Raw genomic sequence first — 17,159 nt, forward strand, 5'->3', positions numbered from 1 at the left:
GAAGGAAAGCATTCCTCGCCACCACTGTCACTTGAGCTTCCAAGGACAGCTCCGGGTCGAGGAGCAATCCCAAGCTGCGGACCCTGTCCTTTAGAGGGAGTGCAACCCCATCCAGGGCATGGCCCAAGTCACCTACCCAGGAGCTCGAATCACCCACCAACAGAACCTTTATCTTATTTGGATTGAGCTTGTTTGTTGGCCCTCATCCAGCCCATTACTTCGGCCAGGCATCGGTTCAGTACAGCCACTGCCTCACCTGGGTTAGTTGAAAAGAGAGGTAGAGCTGGGTATCATCAGCATACTGATGACTCCACAGCCCAAACCTCCTGATGACCTCTCCCAATGGTGTCATGTAGATATTAAATAGCAAGGGGGACAAAAACCCTGCGGTACTCCATGGCAAAGTTGCCATGGCACAGAGCCAAAGTCCCCCAGCACCACCTTCTGGAATCAGCCATCAAGGTAGGAGTGGAACCACTGCCAAGCAGTGCCTCCTACTCCCAATCCCGCCAGCCTATCCAGGAGGATACCACGGTCGATGGTATCGAAAGTCGCTGAGAGGTCCAGGAGAACCAACAGGGATGCACTCCCCCATCTCTCTCCCTGCACAGGTCATTGTACAGGGTAACCAAGGCAGATTCAGTACTGTACCCGTGTCTGAAGCCAGACTGAAATGGGTCCAGATAATCAGTTTCATCCAAGAGTACTTGGAGTTGTCCCACTACCATCCATTCCAACACCTTGCCCAAAAACGGAATGTTGGCCATCGGTCTATAATTGGTGGTCTGGATCCAGAGATGCCTTCTTTATTATGATGAATGTATGTTGCAAATACAGAGGGCTTCATTCAAGACAGAGTGATTTTACTGGGATTATCATACTTACAAGCCTAGCCCAGATACTTCTGTCGGTAACCAGACAAATGATATCCAGGAACTGATCGTTATACGAATACATATTAGTATTTAGTGTTTTCCATGCCTGAAAGCTGTATGATTATTTCTTGTATGATTTCCCCCCTTTTTTTCCACTTTCAACCCCTTTAATATAAAACCTTTTCTCTCTCTGTTGTAGGTCAACTTTTGTTCCAGACTTTGTTCCCCACGATGAAGTGTTTACTGGCAATTCTTGTGTTTGTTTTTTTCTCCTTATATGTTGAAGAAGTCTATTCCAAAGAGAAATCTTCAAAGAAAGGGAAAGGGAAAAAGAAGCAATATCTCTGCCCTTCGTATGTTCTTTCTATATTTAAAATAACTGTGCATAATGAAAAGGGTGTTGGTTGTACTTTTACCATTTCACAACAAGAGATGGCATGCACTGAAATGCATCCGGTAGGACAACTGTTTTGAGCAAAGCAAATATCTTGTATGGAGGAAATATTCCTGTATGAGCCATGGGAAAAAAGCTGAATGAAGCTGGCAGAAAGTATGGATGAAAGAGTCTGAAGGCTTGGGAACTTTAGAGGAAAAGGAATAAGAGCATACTGCATAAAAAAGATAGGGGATAGAGGTATATAAGAAAGTTTGTTGACTGTAATGGACTGAAAACTGGGTGAAGTGGTAGATGCTTAAAGAAGGAAGAAACAGGAAAACATGGAAAAAGAAGGGTCCAGAAGAAAATGGGGCTGTCTGCTCTAGACCAAGTAGGGAATTGTGGAGGTAGTGGGTCCAGAGCCCAAGAAATGGGTAGGTCAAAAGAGCTAGTGGAAAGCCTGAATTCCACTTACTCAGTTGGATCTGAATTTAGGTGTCTGTAACATGGGTGATCGAAGTAGAATTTTCATGTTCCATCCTTCTGGTTGTCCTTCCAATCCCCCCAGTTGAATAGGGTAGTACATGGTGGAAGAGAAAAGCAGTATTCTCCTGCAAAACCCAATTCAGATGGGACTCCCAACCAACTAGATCATCTTCCCCAACTTGGTACCCTCAAGAAGTTTTGGACTAGAATTCCAATCATGCTAGCTAGAGATTATATGTCTTGTGCATCTGGAGGGCATCAGATTGGACAAGCCTGCACTAGCTGGTCATATCTTTACTATTGGTTTCTGCTTTCCAGTCTAATTCAATCAATGGTGGATTTGCATGACACGAGCCATGGCAATTTTGTTTTTTTTTTACCATTGTTGGTCTGTTGTGTAGTCTGGAATCTATTGCAGTATTTTGGTGTGCTGTGATTTTAGAAACCATGAACAGACAATGGTCTGTTCTATGGTTTCCTGGTACCACAATGACATGTCATGTTGTCTAAGCTGGAAAACACAACTCATTGCTGTGCCAAGGCAAGAACTAGAAAACTGTTTGGAAAGCATCACCGATGGCTGCCATTTTGTGCAACTGTCTGCCCGTGTTCTGCCCGCATTCTGTCCTAAAGATCTCCTCTGGGTAGGAAAGGGTAATCAGCTGGTTGGCAAGGAGAAGAGCAGTGCTGCTTATCTGATTCACCCACCGTGTACACATGCACGGAAAGCTCTTCATGCCCAGCAGAGGGGTGAAAATCAGCTTGGCAGTGGTGCCCAGTTGGGGGCTAGACATGGTTCCATCCGGAGCAGGATGGGGGCAAGTGCCTTACCAACTCCCTCATCCTCTCTGCTGTTCTTTAGGGCATGAGCCCTGTTTGCATAACAGAGGGTGCCTGAGAGTTGCAGCAAGCCAAAGGTGGCTTGCAGTCATGGTTGTCAAGGAGAAGAAGCTCATTCCTACCTGAGGTAACACCTGGAAGACTGAGAAGGCATGAAGAGATTTACTATAATGAGACTGATCATCTGCCAGGTACCTGGAAGGATAAACCCATGAACTGTGGTGACCACACAGGGATGTGTCAGCCCAGCCATGGAGTACAGTGGTACCTCGGTTCACAAATGCCTCAGTTCATGACCAAATCAGTTCACGAACAAAAATTTCAGAAAAATTTTGCCTCCTTTCACGAACTCCGCATCAGGTGACGACCACAATCGCGGCTATGTTCCTGCACGAACACAATCACGATCGCGGCCATCTTCCCCACACGAGCACAATTGTGACTGTGCCCATCTTCCCTGCTCGCGGTTGCAAACAGACCTGTGGTCACTTGCTGTGAAGCTTTTTTGTGTGCTTTTTAGCACATACAGTACTGCAAAGTATTATTCAATAATAATATTGAATAATGGCACCAAAGAAAGTGCAGCACAAGAATGGTGGTAAAAAGAACATGCAGAGGGGTAATGAAGGTGACCAGAATGTGCAGACTTTTCGCCAGAATTGACCCTGTAGCTAAGAGACAAAGAAAAGAGGAAACCCCTGAAAGAGATCTCCCCAGTGTCCTTATGGAGGGGGACTCTCTCTCCAAACAATAACCTCCCTCCCACATCTAGGTTAGTGTTCTTTACTGTACTGTACTTTGTTACTTTGTTTCAAATCTTTGTGATTAAAAATATTTACAGAATGGATTAATCTTACTTACATTGAAACTTATGGGCAAATTTAACTTGGTTCGTGACCAGAATCGGTTCACAACCATGTTTGTAAGGGTCAGAACAGATTAACCTTATTTACATTGAACATTATGGGGGAATTTGACTTGGTTCGCAACCAATTTGGGTTGTGACCAGAGTCATGGAACAAATTAAGTTCATGAACCATGGTACCACTGTACTCTTAATTTTTCTTTCTGAAAAGCACATCTATTGTGCTGCTGTGCACATCTTCATATGTATATAGCAACTTGGTAAGCAGATTAGCTGCACAGTCCTATGTGGTAAGAAACAGCCTTCCTCAAACAGGTGCCTTCCAGATGTGTTGGAGTGTAACTAGCATTAATTCCCAGAGAGTGTTGAGGATTACCCTGCCTCTCACGATCAGACTCTGGGAAGCAGGAGATGTTCTTCACTGCTTGACTGCAGACAACAACTGGCTTACAAAAAGCACATGGTGCACATTTGTTACATGGTAAATACTTGTCTGGATCACCCATGGCTTAGTCTATTTTTCTAGTTGTATTGAACATAAGCTTGAAAAAACATTCTGCTTGACTTGAAACTTCTCATCTCAGTTTTAAGATACTAGTTTATCTAATTAAGTCTTCAAAGTTGATGGTCTGAAGTTCAATTATAAGGAAGTTCTTTTCATTTTATTCTTCTAGGTAATATGTACAGTGCTATGCAAATTGCACTATATTGGCACAACCATTTTATGTGCCTCCACAATAATTTAGCAACTCTGCTGCAAGAAATTTATTTACAATCCAGGTTTACAATATCTTGTTTCTGTTCAAAGGCAATAGCATTCAGCGGGAAGTTCAGCAACACAATATGTCTTTGTGTAAGCACTTAATGTAGTGGGCTGGTTGGCTTCCCAGTACTGTATAGGTAAAATTCAATGTTTTGCAAAATGTATCTTCATTGCTCCCTCAGGGCAGATTGTCATCCAGATTCTGTTTGCCAGTGTTAAGCTGACTAGTAGCAATATGAAGCCAACAGATGGGACTACAGAAACTGCATGGGGGAAAAAGTTAATTGTTATGTCGTAGGCAAATATTTACTAGAAATGCTTTTCCATTTTCCAAATAGGAGAATTCTTGGTATGATTACTCATGCTTCTGTTTAGATATGGTTATGTAATTATTGACTAGTTTGGGAAGTTTTTCTACTGCCTGTTTAGGTCTCAAACAGCTTGTTTCCACAGTTTTACAATGCGGTTTTTACCATAAAAGAGTCATCAAATTGATCTTTCTTGGGATTTGGCTTTTGTGAAAATGGCTTTAATATTATCCATTTGAGTATCATCTCTTCTTTTATTTCACACATGTTGATGCAAATTCCTTGTTTGGTATACTTTCCTTTGATCTGAATAAAGGATTAGAGGACATGTTCATGGTTGAAGTCACAATGGCTGTTGAGGACACTAAGTTTTCACCAATATAGTTTAACTGATGGTGTTTCTGTGTGCATTGCTGGAATGGCAGCATGAATTGTGTTGGTCCAATGACTGGCAAAGCCTTCCCATTCTAAGAATTCCCTTGTTGGAGAAATGTCAGGAGTATTAGATCTCAGGTTTGGGGCCAAATCTGGCCCACCAGCTGTACAAATCCAGCACTTGGTGGTTTCTGAGACAGCAGCTCCCTCTTCCTCATGTCACCATGGTTACCGCATGTGAAGACAGAAGAAAACCACTCTCGGTTTTCTTCAGCAGCCATGGCTGGCTGAGGAATGTTAGGGGTTGTAGGACTTTTTATGTGTAAACATGGTGGGAACCTTTAGTTACTGACAGTAAGAGTATTAAGCTAAAACAAGCTGGTATTTTTGTTACTGAGCAAATTTCTCTTTCCCTTTTATCCCATCCTCCTTGCCTTCAGACCTGTGTAATATACAGTGTGGTCCCTTCTCTGAAACTGGATTCAGCCCTTGGGCTGATAGAGGTTCAAACCTCCTGATTTATGTAATATTATGACAAGTTCATTTGTACAAGAAATCATATAACTGTCTCTGTCTTCACTGGGCACTTGGAGAAGGTGGCTGTGTACTTTTGGTGAACCTGTTTAGTGAAAGTTCTGGGACTATGTTTGGTGAGATGTATCTTGAGTTAAGCATAGTATCTAATACTTTAGGTGTAATCATGTGTTGTTCAGAATAACAGCTATGTAATGGTACTATAATTGCATAATGGATACAGAATATACAGCTTTATGATATCCTTGGCTGTCAGAAGCCTTTAGTAACCTGAAACAAGGATATTAATTCATGAGAGACCTTTTGAATGTTTCAAGCTAGGAAGCATGAATGAGTCATTTGCTTTCATGTTTCTCTTGTACTTTTGAATACTGATGTGTGCGTCTCTCCTGGAGTATGGAGAGCTGCTTGTTCTTCTTTTGTGAAGATAGCAGAGACTTGTGCACAGGCAAAAACTAGCCGCAACCATTATTGGCTACAGCTCTCAGTAGCCCTTGGTGTGGCATTGGGCTGGATCTAGGCAAACTGACTGCTGGTTGATTCTCTGCTTGCACCCATATGCTGATAGACCACCCTGGGAATGATGAAAGCATTGTGGACTGATGCTGTAGGGATACCTCTTCTTCCTGAGTGTGTAGCAGGGATGCCAGATTCTAACCCAAGCAGTAGCATCATAGCTGCACATCCACAAACACACATTCACACTCCCCTGAAAGTCTTGCCAGAGATGGAAAAAGTCTGCACCTGTATAAATTATAATCAGGTAAATTATCATGAGAAAAGCCTGTTGTACTAGACCCAGTCTCAGCAGTGTGTAAAACTCTTTCCCAGCATCTGGCAGCCACCGCAAGACCACAGCAACCACAAGCAGGTCACCTAGGAGAGTAGGTGAGGAAGTCCAAGTTGACAATAGCCAACTCCACACATGGGCCTTTTTTTTATGCCTCAAAATGGACCAGAGAAGAGATGTTCTTTCTCCACTCTGCCTCTGGATTTCGTATCTCTTGAGACCAACTGGCATTGCTCTTTCCCCCCACCTCCCAGCACCTTGCAGTGAGCCCCAAGACCACCAGTCATATCACGGAATGGAAGTAGCACCATCCCATCTGCCTACCCGTATGAGGCTACAAAATGGGCCTGGCCATCTCTTTTCAGATTTACAACTCCATTTTCAAATGTTCCATTACTTTCTCCTCACCCTTCAAGGCTTTTTCTATTCTTGCAAAGCTCAGCTTCTCTCAAGCTGTCTCTTGTACATGGGTGATGCTGTTTTTGCTACACAAGGATAAGAACCTAGAGAACGTGTTTGCTATTAGTATGCATGCTGTGACCACTTTTGAAGTATCTTCCGAACTTGTTTTGGTTTTTACCATGCATGCATTGAAGGAATAAAAGCCAAAGCAGCATGTCAATGGGCCACTCTGAGCACAGATTGATTGGTGGTCCTTGGGCAGAGTGCATGGCTTTCTTTGTTGCATTTATACCCTGCTTTTCTTTTGAAGAACCCAGGGCACTGCGCCATTTCCCTCCACCAATTTTATCCTTACAACCACCCTATGAAGTCTGATAGGTTGAGGCACATGTGTGTGTGTGTGTGTGTGTGTGTGTGTGTGTGTGTGTGACTAGCTCACAATAACCTTGAGAAAGGAGTTCAAATTCTTCCCCCCAGGTCTTGTCCCACACTGTAATGGCAACACCACACGGAATCAGTGAACAGGCTGACAATTAGTGCTCCAGCTCATTACATGAACATTGAAATTTAGGTGATGTTGGTGAGGAAGCTTGCATGAACTTAAGAACAAAACTCCTTCCTCATAGATACCAGAAATTATCACTTGAATCATATATATAAGCAAACAAGCAACAGATGCAAAAGTATAATTTTATTCTGAATCTCAAGCTATGGAATTGATGAAATTCACTGTGCTCAACCAGGTATTACTGGGTTAATCTGTATGCTTATGCATTTAATGGGTTCACTGCAGACTAAAAGCAGTTGCTGATTAATCAGAAATAAGGATCTAGTAACCCCCACTGCCATGATGGGAGTCCCAGCATTTCTGCTGTCTGCCTGCTTTTCCAGTAGTTCTTGTTATGACTTATGCTAGATCCTGGGAATACAGCCCATCTGACCAAGCACCAAAAAGAATAGATAGCTGGCCCGAAGAAGAAAGGGGAAGTCTCCTTCCTGCTGGTGTTTTCTTCTGCAACGTCTCTGAACATCAGCGGAATTTGACTTGGAGTGCAGCAAAACTGTCATCCCAGTGTCAAATTTAATCTTCCTTTGCTCTTGGTCTTGAGTGTGAGCTGGAGGGGAAGGGGTCTTAGTCTATCCTAATAAAATTGCACATTTTGAGCAGAAATAAGTTATTCCCTTGGATTTATGCCAGGGACATACTACCACTGTGAAAACAATCCCTTAATATGTGGTGGCAGCTTCCCTAAGGATACAGGGAGTCTCCTGCATTGAAAGAACACAGAACAAAAAGCTCCCTTTGATAGCATAAGCTTTAGAAAGAGCCCCAGGACTGATTTTGCAGATAACACACAAGGGACCAGATTTTCTTTGGCTTTTTATTTTTAGAGTATAACATTTGGTAGTTTCATAATCACATACATGTATCAGATCAAAGTCACATAGTAATGTGGGATTTGTAGTGCTTGAAGAATCTGAATTCTTATTGCTCATGTATTTGATGAATGTGTCAAAAGGACTTTTTATGTGACAGCATTTTGATTGGCATTTTGCTGATACAGATTTCTCCACCATAGTGCAATCTGCCATTGAGAATTTGGATTGAATTCATATGGCTGCTATTAGACAGCACTTCAAGAACTCAGGAGAATAAGTGAAAGATAGTGAAGACATCAATTCTTATGTTTGCCTGTGTGCAGCTGTGTCTTGCTACTTAATCAGTGCCAGACATCCTATTCTGCGAATGTGTTTGCTACTGTGTGATTTCCTATCTGCTAACCTCATGTCATCTCTTCCTTGCATCTTGAATGAATGGAGAAGGAACAGTCCTCTACCAGTACTTCTGCTGGAGATGGACAAGCTCCTTATTTGCCTTTCACCGATCAATGCTTTGGGCCTCATGCATGCTAATGGAAGGCCAATATATGACCTGCAGTATTTAACTAGATATACAAAGTCTCATTGTGTGCTAGTTTTCAAACAACATATAACTGTTCATCCTACTTAATATATACATTAATGTAGTGAATTAGTTTGAGAATGGTAGGGAAGCCAAGAGCAATGCTACCAGGAGACCAGACTTTCCCATTAGTCTGTTCTCCGAGCAAGGTCACCAAAGGTGGAATGGCCAAATCTGAGACATCCACCCACTTAAGAAGTAGCAGTCACATTAGAAGAAAGGAATGGATACCTCAAATGGTAATTGTGCTAAGCAACTCCTGCAGGGCAGCTACTGGGCAACAGTAGTAGTTGGAGGCAATGTTGATGGAAGATCTTGGAAGACTATGTAGTGATGCTCAGGCTAACTCTGGTTAGTACTGCACAGAAGAAGGCAATAGTAAATAACTTCTGAATATTTCTCATCTTGAAAACCTTAAGATGAAACAATCCAAAATGAAACAAGTGATGATGCTGGAAGATGAAAATCCCAAGTTGAAAGGCACTGAACCAGCTACTGGGGAAGAGTGACAAACAAGTAAGAATAGTGCTGTCCCTAATGGTGCAACTGGATCAAGCAGGTCCAATAGTCTAATGACTGATAAGGTTCAATGCTGCACAACACATACAATTGGAACATCAAATATGAAAAGTGTGCACAGCAAGAAATGGAACAGCTAAACAACACAGTATTTGGTGAGAATGAACTAAAGTAGACTGGAAAGGGACATTTTCTGTTAAACAACATAAAATGTTTTAATCTGGAAATGACAAAATCAGAAGAAAGGGAGTGGCTATAATACTGAGGGAAGATGTAACACAAACAATAAGGGGTTATAAAGCAAAGTCTAATTAAATAGTATCAGTCAGAATTCTTAGAAACCTATCAATATAACCATCATTAGAAGTTTCAATCCAACATCAAATACTGAGAAAGAAGAAATGGAAAACTTTTATGCAAATGTCCAAGAAGAAATTGAGAACACCCCAAAATAAGATATACGGATAATCATAGATGACTAAAATGCAAAATTAGGAAACAAAGCAGAATCCAGTGCTGTAGGATAATTTGGACTAGGAGTTAGACAGAAATCAGGAGAACAATTCTTAGAATTCTGTGATGCCATCTATCTATCTATTATAAATACATACTTCAGGCAGCTGATCAGATGACTGTAGAGATCATCAACAGATGGCCAAAGTAGAAATCAAAGCAAAGCTGAAAAATCTCACTAACAGAAGCATATTACCAAAATACAACTTCACTAATATTCCCGAGGAATATAAAGTCCACATAAATAATAGATTTGTATTACTGAACTCAACTGACTGTGAACCAAAAGAACTCTGGATTGAAACTGGATAATATTAGGGAAGAATGTAAAAAGACCATTCTTGTGGCAAAAAAGCGTAGATGGATGACAGAAGAAACAATTGCTAAGTACTGGTGAAAAGCAAAAGGGAATAGAAACAGAGACAGAATCCTGAATGCAGCACTTAAGTGTCTAACAGATATGAAGCAAAAAACATTATGCTAAACCCCCTATTACAATCACAAGTGCAAAGAAAAAAAGAAAATAAGATCTCCTCCAGAAGACCCAAGAAATCAAAGGGAAATTCAAACATAGATTAGGAATACTGAAAGATAAACAAGAAAACATAACCTCTGACCAGGGTAAAATAAAGAGAAACTACATACAAAGAATGATATGAAAGAGAAAAAAAGGATGACTGACTCCTATGAGAAAAAACCTGCAATAAAAGAAAGTGGAGCAAAAACTGCTCCAAAAGCACTTGGAAGGAATGAAGCACCCACAGTAGGTGGGATACCAATCGAACTATTCCAAGTTGGAGAGACTGATCTATATCCTAACAATATGCTCAAAATATGGAAAATAAAATAGCAGACCACAGACTGGAAACATGAAATATAGATTCTGAGCCACACAAAAGGTATTGCAAAAGAGTGCAGCAAGTATAGGACCATTGCAGTAATTTTCCATGTAAATGAAGTGATGCTAAAAGCATGCGTATCAGCAATTTCTGATGTTCATGCTTGAGATCATACTGTAAATATATTTTGGCTACTGGAACATACCAAAGAATTTTAGAAGAAGATCAGACTACATTTTATAGACTACAACAAAGCCTTTGACTATGTGGATCATGAAAAGCCATGGATGTGTCTGAAAGAAATCGGTGGGCTTTGGCATTGAATCATGCTTATGCATAAGTTCTGTTGCAGAAAAAACTACTGTCAAGATATAATAATGGAGAAAAAGAATGGTTTCCAATAGGCAAAAGTATCAGTCAAGGGTGTATTTTATACCTCTTTGTTCAGTCCATGTTCAGAATATATTGTAAGGAAAGCTAGATTATGATCAGATGAAGGAGGACTGAAAATTGGCAGAAGATACACTGATAATTTAAGATATGTAGATTGATGCCATATTACTGGCAAAAAGCAGCACTGGACTGAAATGACTCCTGATGAAATTGAAAGAAAAAAGTGAAAAACAATGAACCTTAAGAAAACAAAACCAAAAAATATGACTGCAGAATAATCAATCAATGTTCATGTTGACAATAAAGAAATTGAAATTGTGAAAGATTTTACATCTGGTGGCTCAATTATCAATTCAGAAGGAGACTGCAACCAAAACATTAGAAGAAGATGGAGACATGGAAAGGCACCAGTGAAAGAAGTAGAAAACTTCATCAAGTGCAAAAATGTTTCACTGGAACCGAAAGGCAAGTTCATGCACACTATAGCATTCCTGATCAGTAAGTTTGCATATGAAAGCAGGACAGCAAAGAATGTTGACAGGAAGAGACCTGATGCATTTGAAACATGGTGCTGGAGAAGAACTTTGCAAATAGCCTGTACTGACAGAAGGATGCACAGGTGAGTCCCAGGTCAAATCAAGCTATAACATATCCCAAACCAAAAATGACAAAACTGAAACGACTGTATTTATGACATCTCAATAAGAAGACAAGACTCACTGGAGAAGGAAAGAATGCAACATTTAACTGTTACCAAAATCTCCCAGTTATCTGCTGAAGGCTGTACCAGTTAAACATCAAGACATATCCAAGATCAGTGTGCATTATGGCTTAATCGGAGTTATCCAAAAAAAGGCACAACACAATGGTTGTGTTGACAGAAGAAGAGGCCTACAACTTTGAGTATGCCCCCACTTTTTTGTATACATGTATGTACAGGAGTCTGATGTGAGGGAGCTGGGACCTTTTCAAAACATTTGTGAATTGTGGTAGCAGGAATCATCCTTCCAAAATATGCAGTATGTCTTGTTTTTTAAACCCCTCTTTCACTTGTTCCTAAACCTACACTTCTGTTGTTCAGAAATTTATATGAATCTAGCATAAATCCAAGCTAAAGGCCAGTAAGCAGTAAAGACCAGCCAAGGGAAGTCTATGGCCTTCCTTAGGGCTATTTACTTGAAGAGGTAAGAACAAAGCCAGGTAACAGTTCCAGGTGAAATTTGACCTGGGCTTAACAGTGTTAGGTCTCAGAATGTCAAAAGCTGGTGTCAGGTTTTGGAACTGCATCCTCTAACATAATTCCCCCATGTGAGCTAGAACTATTGTTCCTACTGGCTGGAAGACCAGAAGACTTTTAAGTCTCTCTTCACTGTGCACTACCGACTAGTTTGCAGGGTGTGTGGATCTAGCCTCATGGCTTCCAAAATTTTTTAATCCCCAGCAGTTCCATTTTATTCTTTTGTATGAATAAGCACTCATAGAATATCATTACCATTATGACAGTATTCTGGTTATGTCCATTTATCTGTATCCTTTTTGGACATGCATTGCTTGAACTATTAGCATAATACTGACTCTTTAAATATGTACTGCTATGCAACAAGTATTTCTAGGGATGTCAGCAAAACTATTCCCAAACTTGTGCATAGTTTTTAATTTATTTATCATATTAATATCCATCTTTCCAGAAATGTCACCAAGGTGGCATACAACAATAGAAGGACAATAAATTATCAGTTTATTGTTATCATTATTGTTACATGTATATCCCACCTTTTCCTCTTGGGAGGAACCCAAGGTGACTTAAATAGTTCCATTTTGTCTTAACAAGAACCCTTTAAGGCAAGTTAGGCTGACAGTAACTCGCCCAATGAGCTTAGGTCCTCAGTCCTGCACCTTACCCACCATCCCAATCTAAGCAATGTTAGACATGCCAACCACTAAACCCTGAATTTGACTACATCAAAAGACAGGCAGGATTGACAAGCAAGCCCCTTGGATTCTCCTCTGCCTCAGATTAAACTACAAGATAAAAAAGGATTCTGACCCCTGTCCCCCAGCTCCAATCCCTCCAAAATCACCCTAATGAGTTGCGACTCATTAGGTGCCACTCGTCTGAGCTTTTGTATGCCTGGTCAGTGCACTGCCAAGGAGATATTATTTGCTTGGACTGGCTGTGAGGTTTTTTCCCTGAACTAAAACCTTAGTTTTTGGGTTTTATTGTAGTGCTGGCAGTTTGCAATAAATAAGTGGGCTTTGGGTTGCAGTTTGGGCACTTGGTCTCTAAAAGGTTCACCATCAATGTCCTAGAGCAGGGGTCTCAAACTCAACTTACCTGGGGGCGGCTGGAAGTAGAGTCTGGGTGAGGCTGGGCCGCATCAAGCGGTGGTGGTGGGCCGCTCATCCCGTGTCACTCCCGGAGGCCAGCCTGGGTGCCGCCGGCGCTTTGAAGGCCGCAGGGCCCCTCCCCCATGCCCTGCCCGTCCCGGCAATTGGCCCGCGGGCCGCGAGTTTGAGACCCCTGTCCTAAAGCCTCACCTTTGCCAAACCTATTCTGCATTCTCTTTCAACATGATACTTGTCAGGGATGGTCCTCGCTTCTTCTTGCTGCGCACAGAGCAAGGTACTTTATCAACACTTTGATAAAGCAACTTTGAGTGTTCCTGTTGAATTAATGCAGATGGGGAGGAATTTGGGGTGAGTCTAAGTGGATGGCAATCTACACATCTTTTAGTGGCTCAGAACACATACCAAGGTATTCCGAATTTGGAGAGAAATAACGGCTCTCTTCTGTGACAATAATAGCCAAGCTCAGTTGAATTTACTATTTCCAATTATTTTCAGAGGACCTTGTTTTATAGACAGTTTCCCCTGTAGGCTTCATTATTATAATGCTTTGTCTTTGCTGGTTTTAGTTTTATGTAACATGCTAAACTTATTGCTGCCTTACTGTTAAATTTCTAACACTGTTTTGTTCTCATGAGAAAGACTAGCAGTTACCAATACTGTCTAGGAGACTCTTTCTGTGAGCGACACCTTTCTCCATGGACTCATTGTTTTCTGAGCCTTCTCTTCTTGCTATCAGTGCTTTACGGTAGCAATCTGTGAGCAAGCATGGCCCAAGTGAAAGCTTCTGCTCCAAAGTTCTTGTGTCAGGCCTCCAAGCTTTCCAGTCTCATTATTGTTTAGAAAAGTGAGGGTTACTTAACTCTTTCAGAAAGGAAAACCATTAAATTATCCAGTCTGCATTATATCCCTGTGATAGCTGGTCTGCATTTTATTGGTATATCTGCAATACTTATTCTGTATGTTTACTGGTACATCTGTTAATTTAGCTGACATTTAACTTAGGCTTGGAGGTCTTTATGTGTTGACCACCATATTTTATTCAGGGCATCGTCAAGATACTGAAAGCTGGCTGCTTTCATTTGATGACAAATTACTGATTGTCTGATACTTCAGTCTATTGCAAAAAAGCATTTCTGCTGCAGCACTCACTGTGCTGAAACAAATGGGCCAACCTTGTCTCCCCTGTCTAGTCCACATCCTATCAGATGCATCCACCTGGCATTGGAGAGCCAGTGCAGTGTAGTGGTTAGAACGCTGGACTGGGTGCAGGTTTTTAATCCAGTTTCTAGTGCCCACTTGGCCACAAGGCTCACTGAGTGATTCTGAGCCAATCACAGACTCTAAGCCTGTTGTTGCTGTGAGGATAAGACTGAGAGAGGAGGAGGGAGGTTATATAAGTTGCTCTGAGTTCTCTGAAAGAAAAAAGGTAGGATATAAATATAATAACGATATTTGGTTTTGAATGAGTTGTTTTTCAATTATGAGTGCAGCTAGTGCTTCAGTCAATGGGGCACAGTTTTGAAAGGTGCATTGTACGTTGGGACTAATTCGGACCTCAGCACTGAAAGGTTTTCGGTGACGAAGACTTAAAGTCACAATTAGGTGCATTCATTCATGTGTATATGTATGCGTATATTTGTAACCAGGTAACTGGGTTGGCCAAGATTTGCAACTGGCTTTTGGAAGCTAATAATACCACATTGTGGATAGGAAGGACTTTCTTGACTCTGCAAATACATCCAGAGGCTGCCATTGCAGTGAGCCTTCACAGATGGCCAGGGTGCTCTAGCAGGACCAAGCTCATTTCAGCTCCTTTTGAAGCCACTGTATTATGGTTTGGTGGTCAGGTAATGTCTGCAGCCCTCCATACCCAAAGGCCACTGCATTACATAATATGCCTCTGTCATAAGGATTTTCCTTTTCTGTAGGATATGTCCTGTCCCCCTGGAAAAGACCATGCCCAGTTCTTTAAACAGGTTTCTCAGTGAATCATTTTGCATTCAGCAATGCAATGTTGTCAGTTAATGAAGACAGTCAGCATATCGTTCACAGTGTTATATACATCTGGCCTTGTCAATGATGTATCTACATACTATTGTTTCTGAACACTTTTGTTCCGAAGACAGAAGACGAAAAAGAGAGGTATACTTTTAAAATGCCCATTCTGAAAGCAGAGAATTAAGACTGCTAAGCCTAGCCCAGCTTAGCCTGATTTAAAAGAAGATTAAGGAACATGTGAGATTTGTATTCAGACAGGATTTGCTTGCTTCTGTTTGTAAGTAAAATGAAGATTTTTGAGAACATTTCTTTCCCTTTCCTTTAAGTTTTACATGTAAGTTTCAGGCATTTCACAAGAAGTGTCCTGCTTTAATAAGTCACAAAAGCATCAACAGTACATTTTCTTCATTTTTAAAGGTGTGGATTAATGTACTAGATCCATTTCTTACTTCTGCCAAACATTAACCAATGTCACTTATTTTTAACAGACAGCAATCTGCTGAAGATCTTGCAAGGGTACCTGTTAATTCCACCAGCAACATCTTAAATAGACTTCTGGTTAGCTACGATCCCAGAATAAGACCAAATTTCAAAGGTTGGTTAATGTATAATTAAAAATTTTGAAGTTATTTAGAGGTTGATATATTTGTACCAACAATTGCTAATTGCTTAAAAAAGCACCTTGGGGGATGGTTCCAGTTCTGAATGGCAGAGGGGTTTGATAGAGGAAAATGTAAAGCTTTTTCCTATCCTATATTCCTGACCAAAATGACTGCTTTCCCAAGGCTGCTATCATATTCTCTGATGAAAAAAAGACATGGACCTGCATTTTGACTCGCTCTGGGCACTTTCCCTTGCAGGAAGCATGGGAAGCAGAATCAGAACATACTTGAACATATTTAGTTGGACCATGGGCCCATCTGGCTCAGCACTGTTAACATTGACTTGCAGTGACTCAGCAGGGCTTCAGGAAGTTTTTCCAGCCTTACTTGGAGATTCCAGTGATTGAACTTGGGACTTTTTGCATGCAAAACATGTGATCTATTATGCTGAGCGATGGTCCATCCTTGCTCCCTGTGCACTCTCCCCCCAGCCCTTCCCGCCACAAACACAAAATTTCATTTTAAAATGAGTTTATTTGACCATTGCTATTTCTTCTACAACCCTATTTGCTATTCAATCATCACTCGGAATATTGCTCTAAAATGGCTTCCAGTTCTTTGCCTTCCTACTCATTATGCCTTCCTAGTCCAAAAATAAAATTGTATCAATTCATTACAAATATTTTAATAAATATTTTATAATGTGAAGAAGAAAATGGAAATGAGATTTCCTGGCAAGTTTGACACTGAGTTTCTTTAATGGATATTTTAGGAATTCCAGTTGATGTAGCAGTTAATATTTTCATTAACAGTTTTGGATCGATTCAAGAGACAACTATGGTAAGATGGATTTTTTTCTTGACTATTTTATTTATTTGGATAATTTATATCCCATCTTTCATTTAATAACATACAAAATGGACAAAAATATTGATATTGAAGTTAAATACAGGAAGGGCACATTCCTGTATATATTTTCACTGGAAAATATACTTGTCATCCTGGAATCCTGGTTGCTATAGAACTTCTTTCTGTCTAAGTATGCATAATGTAGAGCCCTGGGACAATCATAGTACAAACAATTTAGACATTGAGAAACAACTAAATCATGAAAGAAACAAAACGGCATCCCAGTTAACATCAGAGTTAGTTTAAAATTTTAGCGTTATGAAAAGCCTATCTAAATGAAATGGCCTTTAACAGGTGGCAGAACAAGAGAGAGAGAGATTTTTAGGCTGTATTCATTTCTATAAAGGCTTGATTTTTTGACTATAAAGAATAAAATTGTATTACTTTGCAAAGAAGATCAACATAGCAATCCTAAGTAGTGTGCAGTGTCTAGTTAAGTAGCAGATAATCTCAAATACTT

The 17,159-nt window shown here is 40.6% G+C and overlaps 1 protein-coding gene across 1 annotated transcript in view; it reads left to right on the top strand.

Annotated features, from left to right (window-relative positions):
• Positions 1–1,106: 1,106 nt before the first annotated feature.
• The window catches only part of GLRB (glycine receptor beta), a 34,148-nt gene continuing 18,095 nt past the window's right edge, over positions 1,107–17,159 (top strand). Inside the window, exons 1-3 of the mRNA XM_044430823.1 lie at positions 1,107–1,228; positions 15,677–15,783; positions 16,563–16,630. Of these exons, the coding sequence (XP_044286758.1) occupies positions 1,107–1,228; positions 15,677–15,783; positions 16,563–16,630 (297 nt within the window). The remainder of the gene's footprint in view (positions 1,229–15,676; positions 15,784–16,562; positions 16,631–17,159) is intronic.

This window comes from Varanus komodoensis, unplaced genomic scaffold (genome assembly GCF_004798865.1).
Source record: "Varanus komodoensis strain SLA01 unplaced genomic scaffold, ASM479886v1 scaffold21, whole genome shotgun sequence".
Classification (NCBI taxonomy): domain Eukaryota; kingdom Metazoa; phylum Chordata; class Lepidosauria; order Squamata; family Varanidae; genus Varanus; species Varanus komodoensis.